Source organism: Notolepis coatsorum (assembly GCF_963971535.1).
Source record: "Notolepis coatsorum genome assembly, chromosome: 6".
Classification (NCBI taxonomy): domain Eukaryota; kingdom Metazoa; phylum Chordata; class Actinopteri; order Aulopiformes; family Paralepididae; genus Notolepis; species Notolepis coatsorum.
In genome coordinates, this window is record NC_140170.1 from 172,858,230 (window position 1) to 172,882,571 (window position 24,342).

General features: G+C 43.2%; 1 protein-coding gene across 1 annotated transcript in view; it reads left to right on the forward strand.

Annotated features, from left to right (window-relative positions):
- Nucleotides 1–4,073: 4,073 nt before the first annotated feature.
- LOC311229754 (protocadherin-1-like) overlaps nt 4,074–24,342 on the forward strand; it is a gene marked incomplete at both ends in the record, with an annotated part of 43,175 nt that continues 22,906 nt past the window's right edge. Inside the window, 1 exon segment of the mRNA XM_084315829.1 lies at nt 4,074–6,064. Within this exon segment, the coding sequence (XP_084171955.1) occupies nt 4,074–6,064 (1,991 nt within the window).

A 24,342-nucleotide genomic window follows, 5' to 3' on the forward strand; every position in this document is an offset into this window, starting at 1 on the left:
TGTTTGGCTCTAGAAGAAAGCAATGATAAGCTAAAGGCTAAGCTAACCGACGTCGAATCCCATATCCGTCGATCCAATATACGCATAATAGGACTGGATGAGTCCGTGAATAGCGACCAACCCAATGTCTTGTTTGCAAAGGTACTGGTTGATATTCTGGGGGAGGGGATCCTCCCTACGACACCCGAATTGGACCAGTGTTACAGAGCCGGTGCCAAAGCAACAAATAGCTCCAGGCCTAGAGCAGTTATTGCTAGCTTACGTCATTATGGAATAAAATAAATAATTATTCGGGAGGCACGGAAGAGGAGGGGTAAGCTGGTATACGGAGGGAAACCAGTCCAAATCTTTGAAGACTACTGTCCTGAAGTCGTGGAGCAGCGTTCCCGCTACAGAGCCACCATGGGCCCACTCTACAATCTAGGTTTCAAACCGTCCCTACAATACCCTGCGAAGCTGTTCATTACCAAAGACGGAGTGAGGATACCGATTTCCTCGCCTAAGGAAGCCGCAACCTTCTTGAAGACCCAGGAGGAGGCCACGTACTAGGTGACAGTAGCCTGTTTTTGTGCAGTTAGCACTTCGTTATGGCTTAAACGCCGAGCGGCGTCATATAATTTCAATAACTTTGTTTTTATAAATAGGTTAACTGTGATGCTGGGTATCGCCTAGATACTTTATTTAAATGTTTCGCTACATCTGATATAAGGGGGGTTTGGTCGGTTTTATTTTGTATAACCATTGCATGATTTTTTTATACGTCCACTAAGGCTGGGGAGATAAACGATAGCTCTGTTTAAATGATCTATGACTTTTATGCATGTCACTTACGTCGCGCCATGACTTGGCTTAATACCTCCGTGGGTCCGTGTAGCGTTTTTTTTTTTATTATTATTATTCTGTGTGTGTACATATTTTTATTGGACTTCAAAGATCCATTAACGTTTCAGATACGTTCTGCTAACCACACACACGGCATACGTCATCATCTGAGGTTCATATGCTGTTGACCTACTAGGTCGAAAAAAAATAAGAAACTGTTGTACAGCGCCTCGTCTGACAAGGCGGTCTAATTACACTATGACAATGCTGGAATATTCTGTAACCTCTACTCTATGTGAATCATAGGAAACAACAGACTTCACAGCGGAACCTCGCCCTCCCCTGGCCTGGTGGACGCACTGACTGCACACATATTATAACCCCCCCCCCCCTTTTGCAATAATTCCAATTCTAGGCTTTTTGTTTTTATTTTTTTATTTATTTATTTTTAAACTTAGCCATGTTCTTATAAGGTTTAAGTGAATTTACTTTTTGAGGCATTTTATCTCTTTTTTTTGGGAGTGTGGCTAGCAGACACTGAGAGAATAATCTACTTATGGTAGGTTTGAGAGTTTTAGACCCTATGGTAATATGCATAGGGTTAAAAAAAAGCGGCACGGTGGTGTAGTGGTTAACACTGTCGCCTCACAGCAAGAAGGTCCAGGGTTCGAATCCCGCTTGGGGACCAGGTTTCCATGATGCCAGTTACCCAGGTGGGGTATCTCCCAGGCCTTTCTGTGTGGAGTTTGCATGTTCTCCCCGTGCTCGCAAGGGTTTCCCCCCCGATAAGATAAAAACCCAATGGAAAAACATGCACAACAACAAGATCGCTAACGCTGTGGCGTCCTTGACGAAGACGGACAGGAGCACTTGGATTGGTCCCCTGGCGCGGCTCACGTTGACGCCTGTCTGCTCCCGGCTGCCCTTGGGGGGGAAGGACAACGGGATGGGTTAATCGCAGATACGAATTGCATGCATGCATCGCATGTGTGCCAATTGATGACCTCGGAGCAGGTCTTAAATTATTATTATTATTATTATTATAATTATTATTATAAATTATGTTATGGTTGATATGCTCGATATGGGGATACTGGATAAGTATTTTAAAGGGGGGGAGGGGGGTGTGAATGGGGGATGGGGGGTTTTGTGTTTTTTGTTTGTTTTTATGCTCACGCTCGGATCTCAACAGGACCTTAACAGTTGGATATATATCTATAATGAAGTGCTACTCCAGACGAATTACATTCAGGCATACTGCAACCTGTTTAGACTATGGCTAATTTAAATATCTTGATTTGGAATACAGGGGGTCTTAATATTCATCATAAACGCACAAGCGTATTAACATGGATGAAAAGACAACAGGTTGATGTGGCTCTTTTAAGTGAAACGCATATTTTAATGGCTGACGATGCAAAGCTGGCGGATAAAGTATCAAAACATAAGCCCCTCCTCCTTTGGCACCAAGTAGCTAAACGGAAGTTGAATATAAAATTATTAGACATGGTCTGATACAGATGGTCGAGTTACTATTGCCAAGATAGATTATTTTAACAGGAAAATTGCTTTGGTAGCGGCTTACGCCCCTAATGTTTATGACGCTAACTTCTATGCTTCACTCACTAGAACGATGCTAGATCTCCCTGAGTATTCATTTATAATTGGTGCAGATTTTAATGCCATCTGGGATCCCTTGATTGATAAATCTAGTCTCACCACAACCTATGACCAGAGACAGGCCTCTACGGCACTACAGGCCTGGTCCAAGGACACAGGAGTAATTGATTTGTGGCGATCGCTCAATCCAACGGCGCAAGATTTTTCCTTTTTCTCAGCAAGACACAAAACATTTTCTACATTTACATTTACATTTAGTCATTTAGCTGACGCTTTTATCCAAAGCGACTTACAAGTTCTGTACGACAAGACAGCAAGAAGGGTACAACTCTATCAGCTGAGTAACAATGTTTATCAAAGTGTTGCGTGTTACAGTGTAGGTTAGTTTATTAGGACAAGTGCATGACAGTAAGGTTAGTCAGGGTTAGAGATATATATATATATATTCTTTTTTTTTATCATTTCAGATAATGGTTGAAGAAGTGAGTCTTTAGTCGATGGCGAAAGATTGGACGGGATTCGGCTGTCCTAACTGGGATGGGTAGTTCATTCCACCATTGTGGGGCAAGGACTGAGAATAGGCGGCTTCTCTTTGATGACCCTCCGGGAGCTTGGATAGGAGTAGGTCTGAGGCGGCCAGAAGATGCAGAGCGTAGGGGTCTTGAGGGTGTGTAGTTAGAGACCATTGACCGGAGGTAGGCGGGAGCGGTTCCCTTTGCCGCACGGTATGCTAGGTCGAGGGCCTTGAAGCGGATACGTGCAGCAATGGGGAGCCAGTGCAGGTCCCTAAGAAGTGGGGTGACATGGGCCGACTTCGGTAGGTTTGAGATCAGGCGGGCCGCTGCGTTTTGAATGAGTTGAAGAGGCTTGGTGGCAGTGGCCGGGAGGCCAGCTAGCAGTGCGTTGCAGTAGTCAAGGCGGGAGATGACTGTTGATTGGACGAGTAGTTGGGTGGCTTCTTTTGTCAGGAAGGGGCTTATCCTTCTGACGTTGCTCAGGAGGAATCTGCAGGTTCTGGTTGTCGCTGCGATGTGAGCAGAGAAGTTCAACTGGTCGTCGAGGACAACACCAAGGTTCTTGGCGGTCGGGGACACGGTCACAGCTGCATTCTCGACTGTGATGGAGAGGTCGGTCAGAGGGGAGGATTTGGCCGGCAGGTGGAGCAATTCTGTTTTGCTTAGGTTCAGTTTGAGGTGGTTGGTCGTCATCCAGGCGGAGATGTCGGACAGACAGGCCGAGATCCGCTCAGAGACGTGGATATCTGAGGGAGGGAAGGAGAGGAAGAGTTGAGTATCATCGGCATAACAATGATACGAGAAGCCATGAGACGTGATAATGTTACCCAGTGATTTAGTGTAGAGGGAGAAGAGAAGGACCGAGCCCTGGGGGACACCCGTCCGCAGGGGGCGGGTGGCCGACAGAGTCCCTCTCCATGACACTTGGTAGGAGCGGTCGTTGAGGTATGATGTCAGCCATGTCAGCGCAGATCCAGCCACTCCCATTCCTGCATTCCACTAGCAATACTGAACGCTCCTGATCTCAAAGCAGTAGATACCAAAGCCTTCCAGAGCTTCGCCCTTAGCATCGACTTGCTAGTGGGAATGCTGACATCGCTGGAAGGACCTAACGGGATGGAAGTCATGTCGACCGGCCATGTGGACCGGCTCCTTAGTAAGCTCCCTAAGCAAGTGAGGGACGGCTTTGTGGAGCACCTACTGGCTCAAGGTCGCCTCAACACGACTAGCCTAAACCCTTACAATCTTCGAGACCTCGCCGACTGGCTCAGGGTAAAGGCTGAAGCTCAAAGACTGTCAGAGAGAATGGCACAGCGTTATCGGATGGAAGGGACACAGTTCTCTAACAGAGACAAGCAAGTTCCCCCACCCAGACCTCACAACCAGCCTTTCTCGGTTTATTATTGCTCCGCCAAGCCTAAACAAGACAGCCGTCAGCCTGTTGAGACATCTCGATCAGAAGCCAAGAAGCAGAAGTTCAAGAGGATGTGTCTCTTCTGTAGGAGTGCCGAGCACTACCTATCGCAGTGTCCAGACATTGTCCAATGCTCGCCGGGAAAGGTTGAGAAGTGGATAGCAAATGGCAAACGTTGTCGTAATTGCGGTCGTACCAACCATGAGCAAGATGCCTGCACCTTGAGGAAACCATGCAGTGAGTGCCAGGAGGTCCACCTCAGAGTTCTCCATGCCATCGCCAAGCCGGGTCCCCGTGCCTACCTCTGCACACCAAAGGATGGTGCCTCGCTCTCCAACTCCAAACAAGGAGGAAAGGTGTACCTTAAGGTTGTACCAATCGTCATTACTAACGGGAGCAAGTCACTGCACACTTATGCGATCCTAGACGATGGAGCTGAACGCACGATAATACTGCCAGCTGCAGCTCGACACCTGGACCTTAAAGGCGAAGCGGAGTCCCTCGCACTGCGGACGATTCGCCAGGACGTGGCTCGCCTCACTGGCAAGTCTGTAGATTTCCATGTGGCCTCCCTGACTCATCCTTCTGAACAGCACCTGGTGAAGGGCGCCTTCACAGCACGTCGATTAGCCCTGTCAGAGCAGTCTTACCCTGTGACTGCGCTTCAGGAACGCTATCGCCACCTGAGGGGGCTCCCATTGCAGGACTTCAGTCAAGTGCATCCACTACTGCTAATTGGTGCAGACTGCACCCATCTGATCACATCCCAAGAACCCATCAGATTCGGCCCCAAAGGTGGACCCGCAGCAGTCCACACAGCGCTCGGCTGGGCACTCCAAGGCCCAGATGGTCTTGCGTCACAGGCTACTTCATGCTACTTTACCTCTCTCAAGTCTGCACCGGACGACCTCTATCAACACGTTGAACGTCTCTGGCAGCTTGATGTGCTTCCATTTAGAAGTGAAAAGCTAGCAGTAAGGTCCCGTCTGGACCACGAGACTGTGGGCATCCTGGAAGCACGCACTGAGAGGGTGAAGGTTGGTGACACACTCCGATACGCCACGCCTCTGCTCCGCGCAAAGGACGCGCCACCACTGAAAGCCACTGCCAAAGCAGTCATGCCAATGCCCCGTAACACAGAGCAAAGACTGGTAGGAGATCCAGCTAAGGCTCAAATCACTGGAGCAGAGATCAAAAAGCTCGATGGAGGATGTGTTGCCAAGCTGGGTGAAGAAGCGGTAAATGAGTCTGACGAGTCATGGTTCACCCATCACGGGGCGGCGGCCGACTCCTCCTTACCTCAACCTAACCTGCATGACACCGAAGTCTTCCTGCTGAAGACCAGCCAGGCGGACTGCTTCCCAGAGGGATTTAAGTGTCTCAGAGCTGGAAACCCAGTACTGCCCAGTAGTAAGCTCAGTACGCTCTCACCAGAGATGGATCATACAATGGGTCTTCTCCAAATTGGTGGACGCTCTTGTCACCTGGACACCTCCTGTTCTACTGACATCCACCCCATAGTTCTCGATCCTGGCCATGCAGTGACGAAACTCATCAAGGATGTAGATGCCCGCCTACTCCACCCAGGGCCCGATAGGGTCTTCGCAGAGATCAGGCACCAGTACTGGGTCCTGTGGGGAAGACGGGCCATCAAGCATCATCAGAGTACCTGCACAGGATGTAGGAAGTGGAGGTGGGAGCCGGTGGCTCCAATGGTGGCAGACTTACCTCCTGCCCGGTTGCGGCCCCTTAAGCCACCATTATGTGACACCAAACAGGTTGCTGATGGGGCGGCGGGATGCCTCCCTGCCACAAGTGTCCTACGCTCCCGACCCGACTGTGGCAAATGATGGCGACAATCAGAGACCTCGGTAGCCACTTAGGGAATTTGACTGTTTACATAATAGCTATGCTATTCTTGGGGCGGCTGTTGTAAATTCCCCATTATTTGTTATCCTGTGTATTGTTATTTCCAGTCAGGCACTTCTTTGATGGCCCAGGGGTCCTATTATTTATAGTCTGGCATCTCTCTGGACAGCCCAGGGGTCCTAATGGGTTTAAATACAGCGGCCATCTTGCCGCCCATGTGTTCCATTGCTGTCTGCTTTCCCAGTGAGAGAGTGCGTTCATGAACTAAGTAAGTCACCAATAGCCTACAAATATAGTGCCTATGGTAATGATAGATACATGTCATATGTAGCCTGCCTTATGTGTTGAGATGCTGTGACATGCATGTGTGACTATGATTTGGTTTGCTACGTTGTGTTAATTCATGCTGCTAATTGAGCTATGCTAATGCCAATAATGCTATAGCATCTCTTCAGTTGTGTGTTCTGGATGCCATTGCATTCTGCCATTTACTTATGTTTGGTCCATGCGGCCGATGCTAATATGCTAGATAGCATCTTTTCAGTTGTGTGCATTATGTTTGGTCCATGCGGCCAATGCTAATATGCTAGATAGCATCTTTTCAGTTGTGTGCATTATGTTTGGTCCATGCGGCCAATGCTAATATGCTAGATAGCATCTTTTACTGTGTGTGTTCAGGTTATGATTAATAAGTATGTACCTCTGTTAATTATTGTGTGTTCTGCTTATCTGTTGCAGAACACCACTCACTCAATCTTTGATTGCTCCATCCAGCCCTACGACCTGGATGGAAGCATTCTTGAGATATCGCTCAACAACAGAATCCTTAATAAATACGAAAGGACTGTTCTCTGTGTCTGCGTCCGCTCTCTGACCGGGGTGTGCCGTTCTGGATGAAGTGGCTCCAGCAAACTTTGCAAACAAGCATTATATCTTCAATACCTAGACTATTTGATAGCTTTGACGTTGAATTGGGGCCCATTGCATTGTCAGACCACAAGTATTTACTTCTAAAGGGTTCACTCAGTAGAATGACATCCCGAGCCCCAAGATGGCGCTTTAACTCGACACAGTTGAAGAACAATGAATTCAACCTGCAATTTAAAGATAAACTCATTGAATACCTGCAGTTTAATGTGGGATCGGTACAAGACCCCAGAATTGTATGGAACTCGGTTAAGGGTTTTATCAGGAGTAACACTACTATCTTTGCCTCCAACCTCCGCAAGAAACTTCTCTCCAAATTGGTAGAACTGGAAGGGCTTCACTCTTCGTTGTTCTCCTCTTTACAACGCAACTACTCGTGTCGACTGGAGTTTCAAATTAAAATGTTGAAAAAGGAGATTAACTCCATTTTAAGACAACAATCTGAATTTCAAATACACAGAACAAGACAACATTATTACTTTCATGGCTCTAAACCTAGTCACCTACTAGCTATGAAGATACGGGCCAGTGAACAATTTGCGGATATCCCTGCCATCAAGGACCAACAGGGGATGGTTACCACCGACCCCAAAAAAATCAACAAGACTTTTCGTTCATTTTATTCTAACCTGTACGAGTCAGAAGTGATCTTTGATCATAATAAGCTGGAGGATTTCCTGGATCAAATTAACTTACCAAAACTCTAAGAGGAAGACGCTAAATGGTTAGATGCACCTATTACACTAGAGCAGGGGTCTCAAACTCAATTTACCTGGGGGCCGCTGGAGGTAGAGTCTGGGTGAGGCTGGGCTGCATCAAATATTCCACAAAAAAAGGGTTTCAAGTATTCAAAAAAAAAGTACAACTGATCCAATCTTCTCAATCTTTAGCAATTTAACAGTTCTTCAGAACATGAACGGTTCTTCAGGCTTCTCAGTGGTCAGTGGACTCATCCACAGCTATGGAAATGCACTGTGCATTTTTTTATTCTATCACAAAGCTGTGAGAACACTATTATTATCTTTTTATTAATATGGTTTTATTATTATCCTAAAGTAAGTTAATGTAGATGACACAAAAGTATAATTGCCTGTATTATAAAAAAAATAGGTAAAAACCATATTATGCGTTTTCATCAATAAATAAATGCCCCAAATTTTTTTATAGATTGGGGGCCCACAAATTGATTCTTTCATGGGGCCCAGAATCTCCAGCTACGCCCCTGGCTGGGACGCAAGGCTGCCTAGGCTGAATGCATATTTTCCCGTCCATTCACCTTTGAATTGCAGTCGACTTTCCTTTTACTGACCATCTTTGAAAATGCCATATTTTTCTGCTGGCTGCCTGCTGGCGAAAATAGGCTAATAGCTACATTTATCTCACAGAGATAAAACTGGGAGCGAGTTTACTGTCGACAATCAATCAATCAATCAATGCGCTTTCAACTCTGCTCCGATTTGAACTGAAAGAGAGAGACGACATGCAGTCAGGAAGCATCTCCATGCAGTCCGTGAAGACCCGCCCTACTCCCCTACTCTGCCTCTGATTCGCAGACTGTGGGTGAGGGGGAAAAACGCTGACGGGACGCGTATGTGATTGGACCAGACCCGTACACACAGACAGACAGACATGCAGAGCATGAGTGCTCGCAGAGGAGAGAGATAGCGAGGATGCATTTGCTTCCACTTTACTTGGTATCACTCCGGAATCACGTTTCAACCAAGTCACTAACATAACGTTGCTGACATGAGCCTGCGCTATTATAGCCTACAAGTGATAAAATAAATAAAACGTCCAACTCTCGCGCAACGACTCGGCAAACAGTTGCGCGCGGGCCGCATTAACACTAAACGTTGATGTCCAGTAGGGGGCCGCAAAATATCATCCCGCGGGCCGCAATTGGCCCGCGGGCCGCGAGTTTGAGACCCCTGCACTAGAGGAACTTGGGGAGGCTATTTCGGACTTGCAAAGTGGTAAGGCCCCTTGCTGGGACGGTATTCCGCCCGAACTGTACCTCATGCTGGGATGTAATTGGACCCCTATTACTTGATATGATTTTACACTCAGTCAAAGAGGGAAACTTTTCCAGGGATGTCAATGGCACTCATATCTGTCCTACTTATGAAAGATAAGGACCCCACCGAATGTAGCAGTTATAGACCCTTAAGCCTCCTTGGAACCGATCTCAAGCTGTACGCTAAGGTACTAGCCATCCGACTTCAAAAGCACATGACATCTCTAGTTCATCCTGATCAGACAGGCTTCATAAGAGGCCGCCTGATCACGGATAATATTAGACGGTTACTGCATGTGATAGATGCCAGCAAGGATGCCGTGCCCCCTACGGCTGTCTTATACTTAGACGCGATGAAGGCCTTTGACAGGTTGGAATGGTCTTATTTATGGGCAGTACTTAGAAGGATGGGGTTAGGTGAAGGGTTCATACATATGATCAAAGTACTATATACAGGTCCATCGGCCATGATTTTAACAGGTAAACTGCTCTCCACTCTTCCCTGTGTCGCGCTCGTCTAGATAGGGTTGTCCTCTTAGTCCCGGACTATTTGCTCTATCCCTTGAACCTTTAGCACAGTACATAAGACAATCTCAGTCCATAGCACCGATCTCAATTAAGGGCACACAGCATCACATCAGCTTATATGCAGATGATGTAATCTTGTTCATGCAAAACCCCGCCACCTCCCTACCTCATCTTCTCAAAGTAATAGATGATTTTGGCAATCTATCGGGATTTAAGATAAACTGGCCAAAATCGGCCTTCCTTCCACTCAATTTGACTGCGAAGGCTACCATCCTCCCAGCAAATATACCCATGGTAGAACACTTTAAATGTCTTGGAATTGAAATATTCCCCACTATAAGCCAAACGGTGAAGTATAATTATTCCGGATTGCGAGACAGGATCACAGATGACTTCAGCAGGTGGTCAAAATAAAAAAACTCATTACAGGCCCGAGCGTCAATAGTTAAGATGAATGTTTTGCCCAGAATTAACTTCATCAGCTCCATGTTGTCGTTACCCCCCTCTGCTGGTTACTGGCAAAAACTACACTCTGCTGCATATAAATTTATTTGGAACAGCAAACGCCCACGATTAAAAAGATCCACTGCACAGAGAAATAAAACCGACCTTTCCAGACTTCAAATATTACTTTAAAGCGTTCTCTTTAACCCTTAGAAGTCAACGGGGCTTATTGCTCCCGTGGGCGGAGAACAAAAGAATTAGAATCTCTCACAAATGCTCAGGAAGTCCCGTTTTTCAAAAATCTGTAAAAATAGAACAAAGACAATTTCGAGTGCATATAGTGTAATCTATATGTATCCTTACTTGCTAAACATAATACGACTTGTAAATATGTTTAATTCTTGCTCAATTGTATAGTTCTAAATATCCCTGTATTCCCCCGAAACTACAACGCGTCACGTACATGCACGCGCGCACACACAAACAGCGCATAGGTGTTAATCACTGAGTGATCTAATATGCATATTCTTCAGCGCGAGAGGGGGGGGGGGGGTTGTGTTTCTCACTGTCTGTCGTTGATAATAATAGTCCTGCAGTTCGCAGTTCATTCAGCGCGCATCACGGTGATGACAGCTCTCTAGTCTAGAGTAGAGAGGTGGCCTGTTACTGTTCCATGATTTTCATTCGGCGCTTCAGCTCACCTCGCAGAGCAGCGGTCCTGCGCTCCTGCGGTCCGTTGTTGACGAGTTCGAATCCCATACAAAAATTTTTTTTAATGTGATTTTTTTTTTTACACATGTATTCTTTCGCCGGTTAAGGTTAGGCATGGTTAAGGTTAAGGTTCTAGAATGTTCGATTATGATATCATACTGTGACATACTCTTGGTCACCCGCGCTGTCTAAACACGGTGCTTTAGTTGACAGCGCATCGATGCGCTTTGTGAAGGAAAGATGACATCGCCTCTCTCTCTCTCTCTCTCTCTCTGTCTGTCTCTCTATCTGTCTGTCTGTCTGTCTGTCTGTCTGTCTGTCTGTCTGTCTGTCTGTCTGTCTGTCTGTCTGTCTGTCTGTCTGTCTGAGAACCCAGGTTGCTTTCTAACCTATATATATCTCTCTCCCTCTATCTCTCCCTCTCTCTCTCCCTCTCTCTATCTATATCTCCCTATCTCCCTCTCTCTCCCTCCATCTCTCCTCTGTATCTCCCTCTCTGAGACTACTCCCGGTCTGAGACTACTTCTGTGTGTGTGTGTAACCAAATGCATACCTACATGTATGACCTATATCTATCTAATACTTTTGGATATGAGCATTCTTTTCAATAAGTATGGAAGCCTGAACACAGAATGACACCAGTATCACTGACTACCACGGCAAGCCTATAGAAAATTATTCTATTTAATAATAATAATAATTATTATTATTATTATTATTATTATAAATGTCTCTCTCTCTGTTTCTTTCTTTCTTTCTTTCTTTCTTTCTTTCTTTCTTTCTTTCTTTCTTTTTCTTTCTTTCTTTCTTTCTTTCTTTCTTTCTTTCTTTCTTTCTTTCTTTCTTTCTTTCTTTCTTTCTTTCTTTCTTTCTTTCTTTCTTTCTTTCTTTCTTTCTTTCTTTCTATCTCTCTCTCTCTCTCTCTCTCTTTCTATTATATTACTATTATATATCTATCTAAATATCTAAACCTCTGTCTATCTAGTGTGTGTATATGCATGGCATCAAATCAAAGTGTGTGTTGCCTGTATTGATCAGTCACACTATACCCCATTCAGCTGTAATTGTTCCCTGCTGGGCCTTTGTTTCATGGTGTGAATTAGTCATTGAAATTAACATTGACATCACATTGAATTCTGGGAAGGAGTGTAGTTCCCTTATCATTAGCTGAATTCACTGAATTCTCTTCAGAGGCTCCTGCTGCAAATTGGCAATGACTGTACCAGAATGTTTGATAGGACATTGATTGAAAACTATCGTCTCAAATTTGACAATTGATGGCTTATTTTGAAGGTATGAATCTGTAATTTTATATTATGTAACAAAAAAAAAGGGGGAAATTCTCAGGAGGAGGAGCTATTTAGGTTAGACTTCTAAGGGTTAAGACCACTGATCACCTGGTTTGATTCTCAAGCAGCGGTATCCTGGAGACCATTAGATGAGAACATAGTGGCACCACATAGACTGCAGGATATAGTGTACACCAACATATCAATTAAGCAATGCAACTTAAGATTTGGCCCTCTTATTACACATGTGATCCGGATATGGCGTGACACACAGAAAACGTGTACTAACCACCATAAATGGCACAGGCATTCCCCCCTATTTAATAACAATTTACTCCTTATTGAACAACAACCTATCAGATACCCTGATTGGGAAAAGAAAGGCATACACACATTGGGGGATATCTTCGATGACTATGGTCTCCTCAGTCTTCGAGATATATCCAACAAATTTGACCTCACCAGTTCCACTTTTTTCTTCTATTTACAAATAAGAGCAGCTTTGAAAGCTCACAGAGTCCCATTAGATGTTCCACTTGAGCACCACAGGTTTCACAAATTCTTTTATGACAAGGAGACGTCGAGAGGCTTCGTCTCTGACTTTTATCGCCACTTACTTACGTCCTCATATAAGGTCCTTCCCCTAGACTCGGTTTGGAGGAAGGATATCCCAAACCTGGAAGTAGATTTTGATTGGGATGCAGTCTGGGAAAATGTTCGGCTATCATCACGCAACCCAGATCACCAACAGATTAATCTTAACTTTGTTCATAGGACTTACCTGACCCCTAGACGATTGTACCTAATGGGTCTCAGACCTGACTCTCGATGCTCCTTGTGTTCAAATGATACTATTGGTACATATATGCATATGTATTGGGAATGCCCTCCTGTTAAGACTTTCTGGGAAAATATCACCACTCAATTATCAGAATTTTTATCTCTGACCATACCGACATTGCCTTCTGTACTGTTGTTGAATGATGTTTCTCAGTTATCGACCTCTGTACAGGTAAAGAGACTCATTTTGGCGGGTCTTACGGTTGCCAAAAGGTTAATAGCATCACGCTGGATTCAACCGGATAAAATGTGTCGGAAGGTATGGATTCTCACCTATCTCCATGTGATTTATCTAGAGATATCTACTGCACGAATTTTAGGTGTTAATGAAGCCAGCATAGCAGTCTGGGTAGCTGTGGTGGATAAGATAAAGGAACGCATATAAATTTGGAATTCTCTCATGTTGAATGAAGTAGTGGATGTATAGCCCAAGTAGGGGTCCTGTGGGGGGGGGGGGGAGAGCGAGCAAGAGCCCATGTATTGTATTTATTATTTTTATGTCATTTAGTCTACTTTCATTCTGATTTAATTACTGGACTGTCATTATTGTTATTATGATTTCTGTTATTGTTCTGTGATTTATCGTTGATTATTACTGTTACTGTATTATTTGTCTTGTTTCATGTAAAAAAAGGGAAAATAAAAAACATTTGTTCAACATTGGAGAGGCGATTTGATTTTAGAGCCCTTCTTTATGGCAGGATCATTATCATACCACCCCCTTTCTCACCCACAGAAGACTATCCAAGGCCCCATCCACACAAGCACTGGTTTTAATATAACCATGATTGTATGTGCGCAGTTGCACTGTTCGGCCACACACAACCGGGGATTTGCTACACTGCAACCGCGGTCTTTGAAACCGGTGCCCAGGGTGAAGTTTTGCGGTTTTGCAGTTGCGTGTGGGCATAGCAACCGAGGTTATTCCCAGTGTTTACAGCAGAGCTGTCGCAATTATTTCCCATGTTCACGGCAGACCGCGGGGTAGAGAGATTAGAGCAGAGCCAGCTACACCAGTGTTTACAGCAGAGCTGTCCCAAGTAGCGTTATATGAAAATGATTGTAACAAACTTTTGTTCAAAACGTGTTGAAGAGTGTTGTGATCGACTGATGTCTGTTGACGCTCAGAGAAAACATGTAGCTGCAGCTAAACTAAACTCATGTGTTGTCAAGTTATTGTTATAAGGAACCCAGTCCAGACTGCATCCCCTTAACAATTGTTTGTATTGAGCCGTATTGTATTGTACCCATTCTGCAATGTGTTAAATAACGTTTGCATCCATTCATAGCGGTAACGTTACCACATTACGTTAGCATTTAAGCTATATACTATACATAGATATATAGCCATTCACATTAGCATGTAGCTAACAACACCGGCGGTCTTTTGTGAGACTAATCTATCCACTCTTGGTGGTAAATTGTGTTGCTGATGGTTTTGTTTCATCAACAAATGAGAGGCAGAACACACAGTGAATGTATCCGTTTGTTTATTGCACTTTTATTGCAGTTTCTTTCTTTGCTGAAAATATATGTTCCGTTGGCAAAATGATGGCTATGGTGTTTCTAAACAGGAAGTTTAGTGAGCGTTCAATCTTTTCTGATTGGTTGAAATGGCCTTCATGTCTGAACAACATCGCCGCCTACTGCTTTGACATTGTACTACATGTATCGGTTTGCTGGTTTTCCGGTATGCAATTATATGCGGTTGTTCACCTGTGTGGACAGAGGTTTATTTTTTTCAAACTTCGGTTACATTAAATCCAGCGCTCGTGTGGACAGGGCCTTAGTTTGAGGATATAAAAAAAAATGTATAAAAGAAAATGAGAATTATTTCTTTTTTATTTAAATTTTTTAATTAAAAACGAAGGTTCGAATGTCCGTTCGAAAAACCCTGACGAAGTTTGAATCACTTTATTCAAATTGAGGATTTAGTTTGAGGGGGGAAAAAATTATAGATTATTATTTTTTAATTTTAATTTTTTTCGAAGGTTTGAACGTCCGTTCGAAGAACCCTGATGAAGTTTAAATCCCCAAAAAAGGCTTCGGGGACAGCCTTTATTTATATTATTCAAATGGCACTCAAACATGTTCCGTTGTGATGTCACAGTATGATGTCATAATAGCACATTCTAGAACATTTGTGATGTCACAGTATGATGTCATAATAGCACATTCTAGAACATTTGTGATGTCACAGTATGATGTCATAGTATGATGTCATAATCAAACATTCTAGAACATTTGTGTATCTATTCAACAATTCTCTCAGAAGATCTCATTGTGCATATTGAAACAGTACTGAACAGATAGACTAAACAACATAGATTGAAGTTTGCATTTCGCAACCAAGGTGCCTTGCCTACCGTTTTGCTGTGGAAAGGTGAGTCCACAACGGCTAGCTAGCTGTTCTACTTCAGGGGTTCCCAAACTTTTCAGGCCGCGACCCAAAAATAACGGGGTCAGAGAGCCGCGACCCCCACTATTATAGGAGGTAAAAAAAAATTTTTTTTTTTTATATATAAATGGAAATGTATGGTTGAAACATGCACACGTTCAAACGCACACACACTAATAAGCATTGGAGGCTTTTAACCAGGGCCGGACTGGGGAAATCATTCAGGCCAGGAAATATAGTGCAAAATATAGCCCCAGTTAGGCCACTTTTTAAGCACGGGGTCTGGGGGCTAGCATATGTATGATTAGCAACAACACTGATTTTGATGGATTTTCAGTTTTTTTGTAATGTCAGATTGAAAATAATACAATCTTTTATTCAACTTCAGCCGTGATCATAACACCACATATTAATTTTATCATTCTAAACCTTTAAATGCCAGTGTGTGTGATGGCATATATTTGCAATATATCAAATGCAAAGTAGATTTTTCTGGGGGAGATTATTACAGGCTAGCATGTGTCAATGTTTAGCAACAACAGTTTTTTGTAAGGGTCCCGCCTCCACCAATCACATGCGGCTCCTTTTGTGTGTGTGTTATAGGTGGTTGCTAGGGTGTTATAGCTGGTTGCTAGGGTGTTTCTAGGTGGTTGCTAGGGTGTTATAGGTGGTTGCTAGGGTGTTTCTAGGTGGTTGCTATGGTGTTTCTAGGTGGTTGCTAGGGTGTTATAGGTGGTTGCTAGGGTGTCTAATGTAAGTGGTATAGTTAAAGGGTTAACCCATTGTATAGAGGTCATGGCTAACATCCACCAATGAATGTAGAAGTCAGTACTGAGTTGATTGACACCTCCCTTAAGTGTCAAGCACATGCAGGTGTCAATCAACTCAGTACACCTGCAAGCCTTAATTGATTCAAATCCTGTGGTCAACATAGATAGACCAATGAAAGAGGATATCCCTGAGTACAATGGCACAACCCGCAAGTCTCTACGTCAAACGGTTCAAAAGATACACAAAGGGGGAGGAGCCAATTACCATGGGGGCGTGGTCAACATAGACCAATGAAAGAGGATATCCCTATTGAGTACAATGGCACAACCCTAACCTCGTTCCCAGTTTTATCTCCTCCGTGAGATAAAGACTGGTAAAGCACTACGGCCGAAAGTGTGAATTTCCGGTGTATGTACTTCCCCTGGAAGCTGCCTCCGAACGGACCAAACTTTTCCCGAATCCTGTCGGCAAACAAGCTAGAACGTCCCGGTCATGTAGTCAATTCTTCAGGCAAAGCTGTTGCAGTGGCTTAAACGAGGAAATATTGTGCACTTCACACGTTTCTATAATTGTTTTGTTGAAACCGGAAAGCCTGTAGCCGGTACTTCCTGTACTTCTGTTTTCACACTTTAGGAGGCATATCTTTACCAGCCTAGGCACAACCCGCAAGTCTCTACGACAAGCGTTTCAAAAGATACAAAAAGGGGGCGTGGCCTAATGATCAATGGCACTCCCCTGAAGGGGGAGGAGCCGAACCATGGGGGCGTGGTCAACATAGACCAATGAAAGGATATCCCTACTGATTATGATGTCATAATAGAACATTCTAGAACATTTGTTTATGTATTCAACAATTCTCTCAGAATATCTCATTGTGCATCTCGAAACAGGTATTTTCAGTCCTGTTCAGACAGATGGCCTTCATGTCTGAACAACATCGCCGCCTACTGCTTTGACATTGTACTACATGTATCGGTTTGCTGGTTTTCCAGCCACCGTGAGTACGCAATTATATGCGGTTGTTCACCTGTGTGGACAGAGGTTTATTTTTTTCAAACTTCGGTTACATTAAATCCAGCGCTTGTGTGGACAGGGCCTTAGTTTGAGGATATAAAAAAAAAATGTATAAAAGAAAATGAGAATTATTTCTTTTTTATTTAAATCTTTTAATTAAAAACGAAGGTTCGAATGTCCGTTCGAAAAACCCTGACGAAGTTTGAATCACTTTATTCAAATTGAGGATTTAGTTTGAGGGGGGAAACATTTTTTAATTATTATTTTTAAATTTAAATTTTTTTCGAAGGTTCGAACGTCCGTTCGAAGAACCCTGATGAAGTTTAAATCCCCAAAAAAGGCTTCAGGGACAGCCTTTATTTATATTATTCAAATGGCACTCAAACATGTTCCGTTGTGATGTCACAGTATGATGTCATAATAGCACATTCTAGAACATTTGTGATGTCACAGTATGATGTCATAATAGCACATTCTAGAACATTTGTGATGTCACAGTATGATGTCATAGTATGATGTCATAATCAAACATTCTAGAACATTTGTGTATCTATTCAACAATTCTCTCAGAAGATCTCATTGTGCATATTGAAACAGTACTGAACAGATAGACTAAACAACATAGATTGAAGTTTGCATTTCGCAACCAAGGTGCCTTGCCTACCGTTTTGCTGTGGAAAGGTGAGTCCACAACGGCTAGCTAGCTGTTCTACTTCAGGGGTTCCCAAACTTTTCAGGCCGCAACCCAAAAATAACGGGGTCAGAGAGCCGCGACCCCCACTATTATAGGAGGTAAAAAAAAATTTTGTTTATATATAAATGGAAATGTATGGTTGAAACATGCACACGTTCAAACGCACACACACTAATAAGCATTGGAGGCTTTTAACCAGGGCCGGACTGGGGAAATCATTCAGGCCAGGAAATATAGTGCAAAATATAGCCCCAGTTAGGCCACTTTTTAAGCACGGGGTCTGGGGGCTAGCATATGTATGATTAGCAACAACACTGATTTTGATGGATTTTCAGTTTTTTTGTAATGTCAGATTGAAAATAATACAATCTTTTATTCAACTTCAGCCGTGATCATAACACCACATATTAATTTTATAATTCTAAACCTTTAAATGCCAGTGTGTGTGATGGCATATATTTGCAATATATCAAATGCAAAGTAGATTTTTCTGGGGGAGATTATTACAGGCTAGCATGTGTCAATGATTAGCAACAACAGTTTTTTGTAAGGGTCCCGCCTCCACCAATCACATGCGGCTCCTTTTGTGTGTGTGTTATAGGTGGTTGCTAGGGTGTTATAGCTGGTTGCTAGGGTGTTTCTAGGTGGTTGCTAGGGTGTTATAGGTGGTTGCTAGGGTGTTTCTAGGTGGTTGCTATGGTGTTTCTAGGTGGTTGCTAGGGTGTTATAGGTGGTTGCTAGGGTGTCTAATGTAAGTGGTATAGTTAAAGGGTTAACCCATTGTATAGAGGTCATGGCTAACATCCACCAATGAATGTAGAAGTCAGTACTGAGTTGATTGACACCTCCCTTAAGTGTCAAGCACATGCAGGTGTCAATCAACTCAGTACACCTGCAAGCCTTAATTGATTCAAATCCTGTGGTCAACATAGATAGACCAATGAAAGAGGATATCCCTGAGTACAATGGCACAACCCGCAAGTCTCTACGTCAAACGGTTCAAAAGATACACAAAGGGGGAGGAGCCAATTACCATGGGGGCGTTGGTCAACATAGACCAATGAAAGAGGATATCCCTATTGAGTACAATGGCACAACCCTAACCTCGTTCCCAGTTTTATCTCCTCCGTGAGATAAAGACTGGTAAAGCACTACGGCCGAAAGTGTGAATTTCCAGTGTATGTACTTCCCCTGGAAGCTGCCTCCGAACGGACCAAACTTTTCCCGAATCCTGTCGGCAAACAAGCTAGAACGTCCCGGTCATGTAGTCAATTCTTCAGGCAAAGCCGTTGCAGTGGCTTAAACGAGGAAATATTGTGCACTTCACACGTTTCTATAATTGTTTTGTTGAAACCGGAAAGCCTGTAGCCGGTACTTCCTGTACTTCTGTTTTCACACTTTAGGAGGCATATCTTTACCAGCCTAGGCACAACCCGCAAGTCTCTACGACAAGCGTTTCAAAAGATACAAAAAGGGGGCGTGGCCTAATGATCAATGGCACTCCCCTGAAGGGGGAGGAGCCGAACCATGGGGGCGTGGTCAACATAGACCAATGAAAGGATATCCCTACTGATTATGATGTCATAATAGAACATTCTAGAACATTTGTTTATGTATTCAATAATTCTCTCAGAATATCTCATTGTGCATCTCGAAACAGGTATTTTCAGTCCTGTTCAGACAGATGGCCTTCATGTCTGAACAACATCGCCGCCTACTGCTTTGACATTGTACTACATGTATCGGTTTGCTGGTTTTCCAGCCACCGCGAGTACGCAATTATATGCGGTTGTTCACCTGTGTGGACAGAGGTTTATTTTTTTCAAACTTCGGTTACATTAAATCCAGCGCTTGTGTGGACAGGGCCTTAGTTTGAGGATATAAAAAAAAAAATTATAAAAGAAGAATTATTTCTTTTTTATTTAAATTTTTTAATTAAAAACGAAGGTTCGAATGTCCTTTCGAAAAACCCTGACGAAGTTTGAATCACTTTATTCAAATTGAGGATTTAGTTTGAGGGGGGAAAACATTTTAAATTATTATTTTTTAATTTAATTTTTTTTCAAAGGTTCGAACGTCTGTTCGAAGAACCCTGATGAAGTTTAAATCCCCAAAAAAGGCTTCGGGGACAGCCTTTATTTATATTATTCAAATGGCACTCAAACATGTTCCGTTGTGATGTCACAGTATGATGTCATAATAGCACATTCTAGAACATTTGTGATGTCACAATATGATGTCATAATAGCACATTCTAGAACATTTGTGATGTCACAGTATGATGTCATAGTATGATGTCATAATCAAACATTCTAGAACATTTGTGTATCTATTCAACAATTCTCTCAGAAGATCTCATTGTGCATATTGAAACAGTACTGAACAGATAGACTAAACAACATAGATTGAAGTTTGCATTTCGCAACCAAGGTGCCTTGCCTACCGTTTTGCTGTGGAAAGGTGAGTCCACAACGGCTAGCTAGCTGTTCTACTTCAGGGGTTCCCAAACTTTTCAGGCCGCGACCCAAAAATAACGGGGTCCTACTATTATAGGAGGTAAAACATTTTTTTTTTATATATAAATGGAAATGTATGGTTGAAACATGCACACGTTCAAACGCACACACACTAATAAGCATTGGAGGCTTTTAACCAGGGCCGGACTGGGGAAATCATTCAGGCCAGGAAATATAGTGCAAAATATAGCCCCAGTCAGGCCACTTTTTAAGCACGGGGTCTGGGGGCTAGCATATGTATGATTAGCAACAACACTGATTTTGATGGATTTTCAGTTTTTTTGTAATGTCAGATTGAAAATAATACAATCTTTTATTCAACTTCAGCCGTGATCATAACACCACATATTAATGTTATAATTCTAAACCTTTAAATGCCAGTGTGTGTGATGGCATATATTTGCAATATATCAAATGCAAAGTAGATTTTTCTGGGGGAGATTATTACAGGCTAGCATGTGTCAATGATTAGCAACAACAGTTTTTTGTAAGGGTCCCGCCTCCACCAATCACATGCGGCTCCTTTTGTGTGTGTGTTATAGGTGGTTGCTAGGGTGTTATAGCTGGTTGCTAGGGTGTTTCTAGGTGGTTGCTAGGGTGTTATAGGTGGTTGCTAGGGTGTTTCTAGGTGGTTGCTATGGTGTTTCTAGGTGGTTGCTAGGGTGTTATAGGTGGTTGCTAGGGTGTCTAATGTAAGTGGTATAGTTAAAGGGTTAACCCATTGTATAGAGGTCATGGCTAACATCCACCAATGAATGTAGAAGTCAGTACTGAGTTGATTGACACCTCCCTTAAGTGTCAAGCACATGCAGGTGTCAATCAACTCAGTACACCTGCAAGCCTTAATTGATTCAAATCCTGTGGTCAACATAGATAGACCAATGAAAGAGGATATCCCTGAGTACAATGGCACAACCCGCAAGTCTCTACGTCAAACGGTTCAAAAGATACACAAAGGGGGAGGAGCCAATTACCATGGGGGTGTTGGTCAACATAGACCAATGAAAGAGGATATCCCTATTGAGTACAATGGCACAACCCTAACCTCGTTCCCAGTTTTATCTCCTCCGTGAGATAAAGACTGGTAAAGCACTACGGCCGAAAGTGTGAATTTCCAGTGTATGTACTTCCCCTGGAAGCTGCCTCCGAACGGACCAAACTTTTCCCGAATCCTGTCGGCAAACAAGCTAGAACGTCCCGGTCATGTAGTCAATTCTTCAGGCAAAGCCGTTGCAGTGGCTTAAACGAGGAAATATTGTGCACTTCACACGTTTCTATAATTGTTTTGTTGAAACCGGAAAGCCTGTAGCCGGTACTTCCTGTACTTCTGTTTTCACACTTTAGGAGGCATATCTTTACCAGCCTAGGCACAACCCGCAAGTCTCTACGACAAGCGTTTCAAAAGATACAAAAAGGGGGCGTGGCCTAATGATCAATGGCACTCCCCTGAAGGGGGAGGAGCCGAACCATGGGGGCGTGGTCAACATAGACCAATGAAAGGATATCCCTACTGATTATGATGTCATAATAGAACATTCTAGAACATTTGTTTATGTATTCAATAATTCTCTCAGAATATCTCATTGTGCATCTCGAAACAGGTATTTTCAGTCCTGTTCAGACAGATGGCCTTCATGTCTGAACAACATCGCCGCCTACTGCTTTGACATTGTACTACATGTATCGGTTTGCTGGTTTTCCAGCCACCGTGAGTACGCAATTATATGCGGTTGTTCACCTGTGTGGACAGAGGTTTATTTTTTTCAAACTTCGGTTACATTAAATCCAGCGTTTGTGTGGACAGGGCCTTAGTTTGAGGATATAAAAAAAAATATATAAAAGAAGAATTATTTCTTTTTTATTTAAATTTTTTAATTAAAAACGAAGGTTCGAATGTCCGTTCGAAAAACCCTGACGAAGTTTGAATCACTTTATTCAAATTGAGGATTTAGTTTGAGGGGGGAAAACATTTTAAATTATTATTTTTTAATTTAATTTTTTTTCGAAGGTTCAAACGTCTGTTCGAAGAACCCTGATGAAGTTTAAATCCCCAAAAAAGGCTTCGGGGACAGCCTTTATTTATATTATTCAAATGGCACTCAAACATGTTCCGTTGTGATGTCACAGTATGATGTCATAATAGCACATTCTAGAACATTTGTGATGTCACAATATGATGTCATAATAGCACATTCTAGAACATTTGTGATGTCAGAGTATGATGTCATAGTATGATGTCATAATCAAACATTCTAGAACATTTGTGTATCTATTCAACAATTCTCTCAGAAGATCTCATTGTGCATATTGAAACAGTACTGAACAGATAGACTAAACAACATAGATTGAAGTTTGCATTTCGCAACCAAGGTGCCTTGCCTACCGTTTTGCTGTGGAAAGGTGAGTCCACAACGGCTAGCTAGCTGTTCTACTTCAGGGGTTCCCAAACTTTTCAGGCCGCGACCCAAAAATAACGGGGTCCTACTATTATAGGAGGTAAAACATTTTTTTTTTATATATAAATGGAAATGTATGGTTGAAACATGCACACGTTCAAACGCACACACACTAATAAGCATTGGAGGCTTTTAACCAGGGCCGGACTGGGGAAATCATTCAGGCCAGGAAATATAGTGCAAAATATAGCCCCAGTCAGGCCACTTTTTAAGCACGGGGTCTGGGGGCTAGCATATGTATGATTAGCAACAACACTGATTTTGATGGATTTTCAGTTTTTTTGTAATGTCAGATTGAAAATAATACAATCTTTTATTCAACTTCAGCCGTGATCATAACACCACATATTAATGTTATAATTCTAAACCTTTAAATGCCAGTGTGTGTGATGGCATATATTTGCAATATATCAAATGCAAAGTAGATTTTTCTGGTGGAGATTATTACAGGCTAGCATGTGTCAATGATTAGCAACAACAGTTTTTTGTAAGGGTCCCGCCTCCACCAATCACATGCGGCTCCTTTTGTGTGTGTGTTATAGGTGGTTGCTAGGGTGTTATAGCTGGTTGCTAGGGTGTTTCTAGGTGGTTGCTAGGGTGTTATAGGTGGTTGCTAGGGTGTTTCTAGGTGGTTGCTATGGTGTTTCTAGGTGGTTGCTAGGGTGTTATAGGTGGTTGCTAGGGTGTCTAATGTAAGTGGTATAGTTAAAGGGTTAACCCATTGTATAGAGGTCATGGCTAACATCCACCAATGAATGTAGAAGTCAGTACTGAGTTGATTGACACCTCCCTTAAGTGTCAAGCACATGCAGGTGTCAATCAACTCAGTACACCTGCAAGCCTTAATTGATTCAAATCCTGTGGTCAACATAGATAGACCAATGAAAGAGGATATCCCTGAGTACAATGGCACAACCCGCAAGTCTCTACGTCAAACGGTTCAAAAGATACACAAAGGGGGAGGAGCCAATTACCATGGGGGCGTTGGTCAACATAGACCAATGAAAGAGGATATCCCTATTGAGTACAATGGCACAACCCTAACCTCGTTCCCAGTTTTATCTCCTCCGTGAGATAAAGACTGGTAAAGCACTACGGCCGAAAGTGTGAATTTCCAGTGTATGTACTTCCCCTGGAAGCTGCCTCCGAACGGACCAAACTTTTCCCGAATCCTGTTGGCAAACAAGCTAGAACGTCCCGGTCATGTAGTCAATTCTTCAGGCAAAGCCGTTGCAGTGGCTTAAACGAGGAAATATTGTGCACTTCACACGTTTCTATAATTGTTTTGTTGAAACCGGAAAGCCTGTAGCCGGTACTTCCTGTACTTCTGTTTTCACACTTTAGGAGGCATATCTTTACCAGCCTAGGCACAACCCGCAAGTCTCTACGACAAGCGTTTCAAAAGATACAAAAGGGGGCGTGGCCTAATGATCAATGGCACTCCCCTGAAGGGGGAGGAGCCGAACCATGGGGGCATGGTCAACATAGACCAATGAAAGG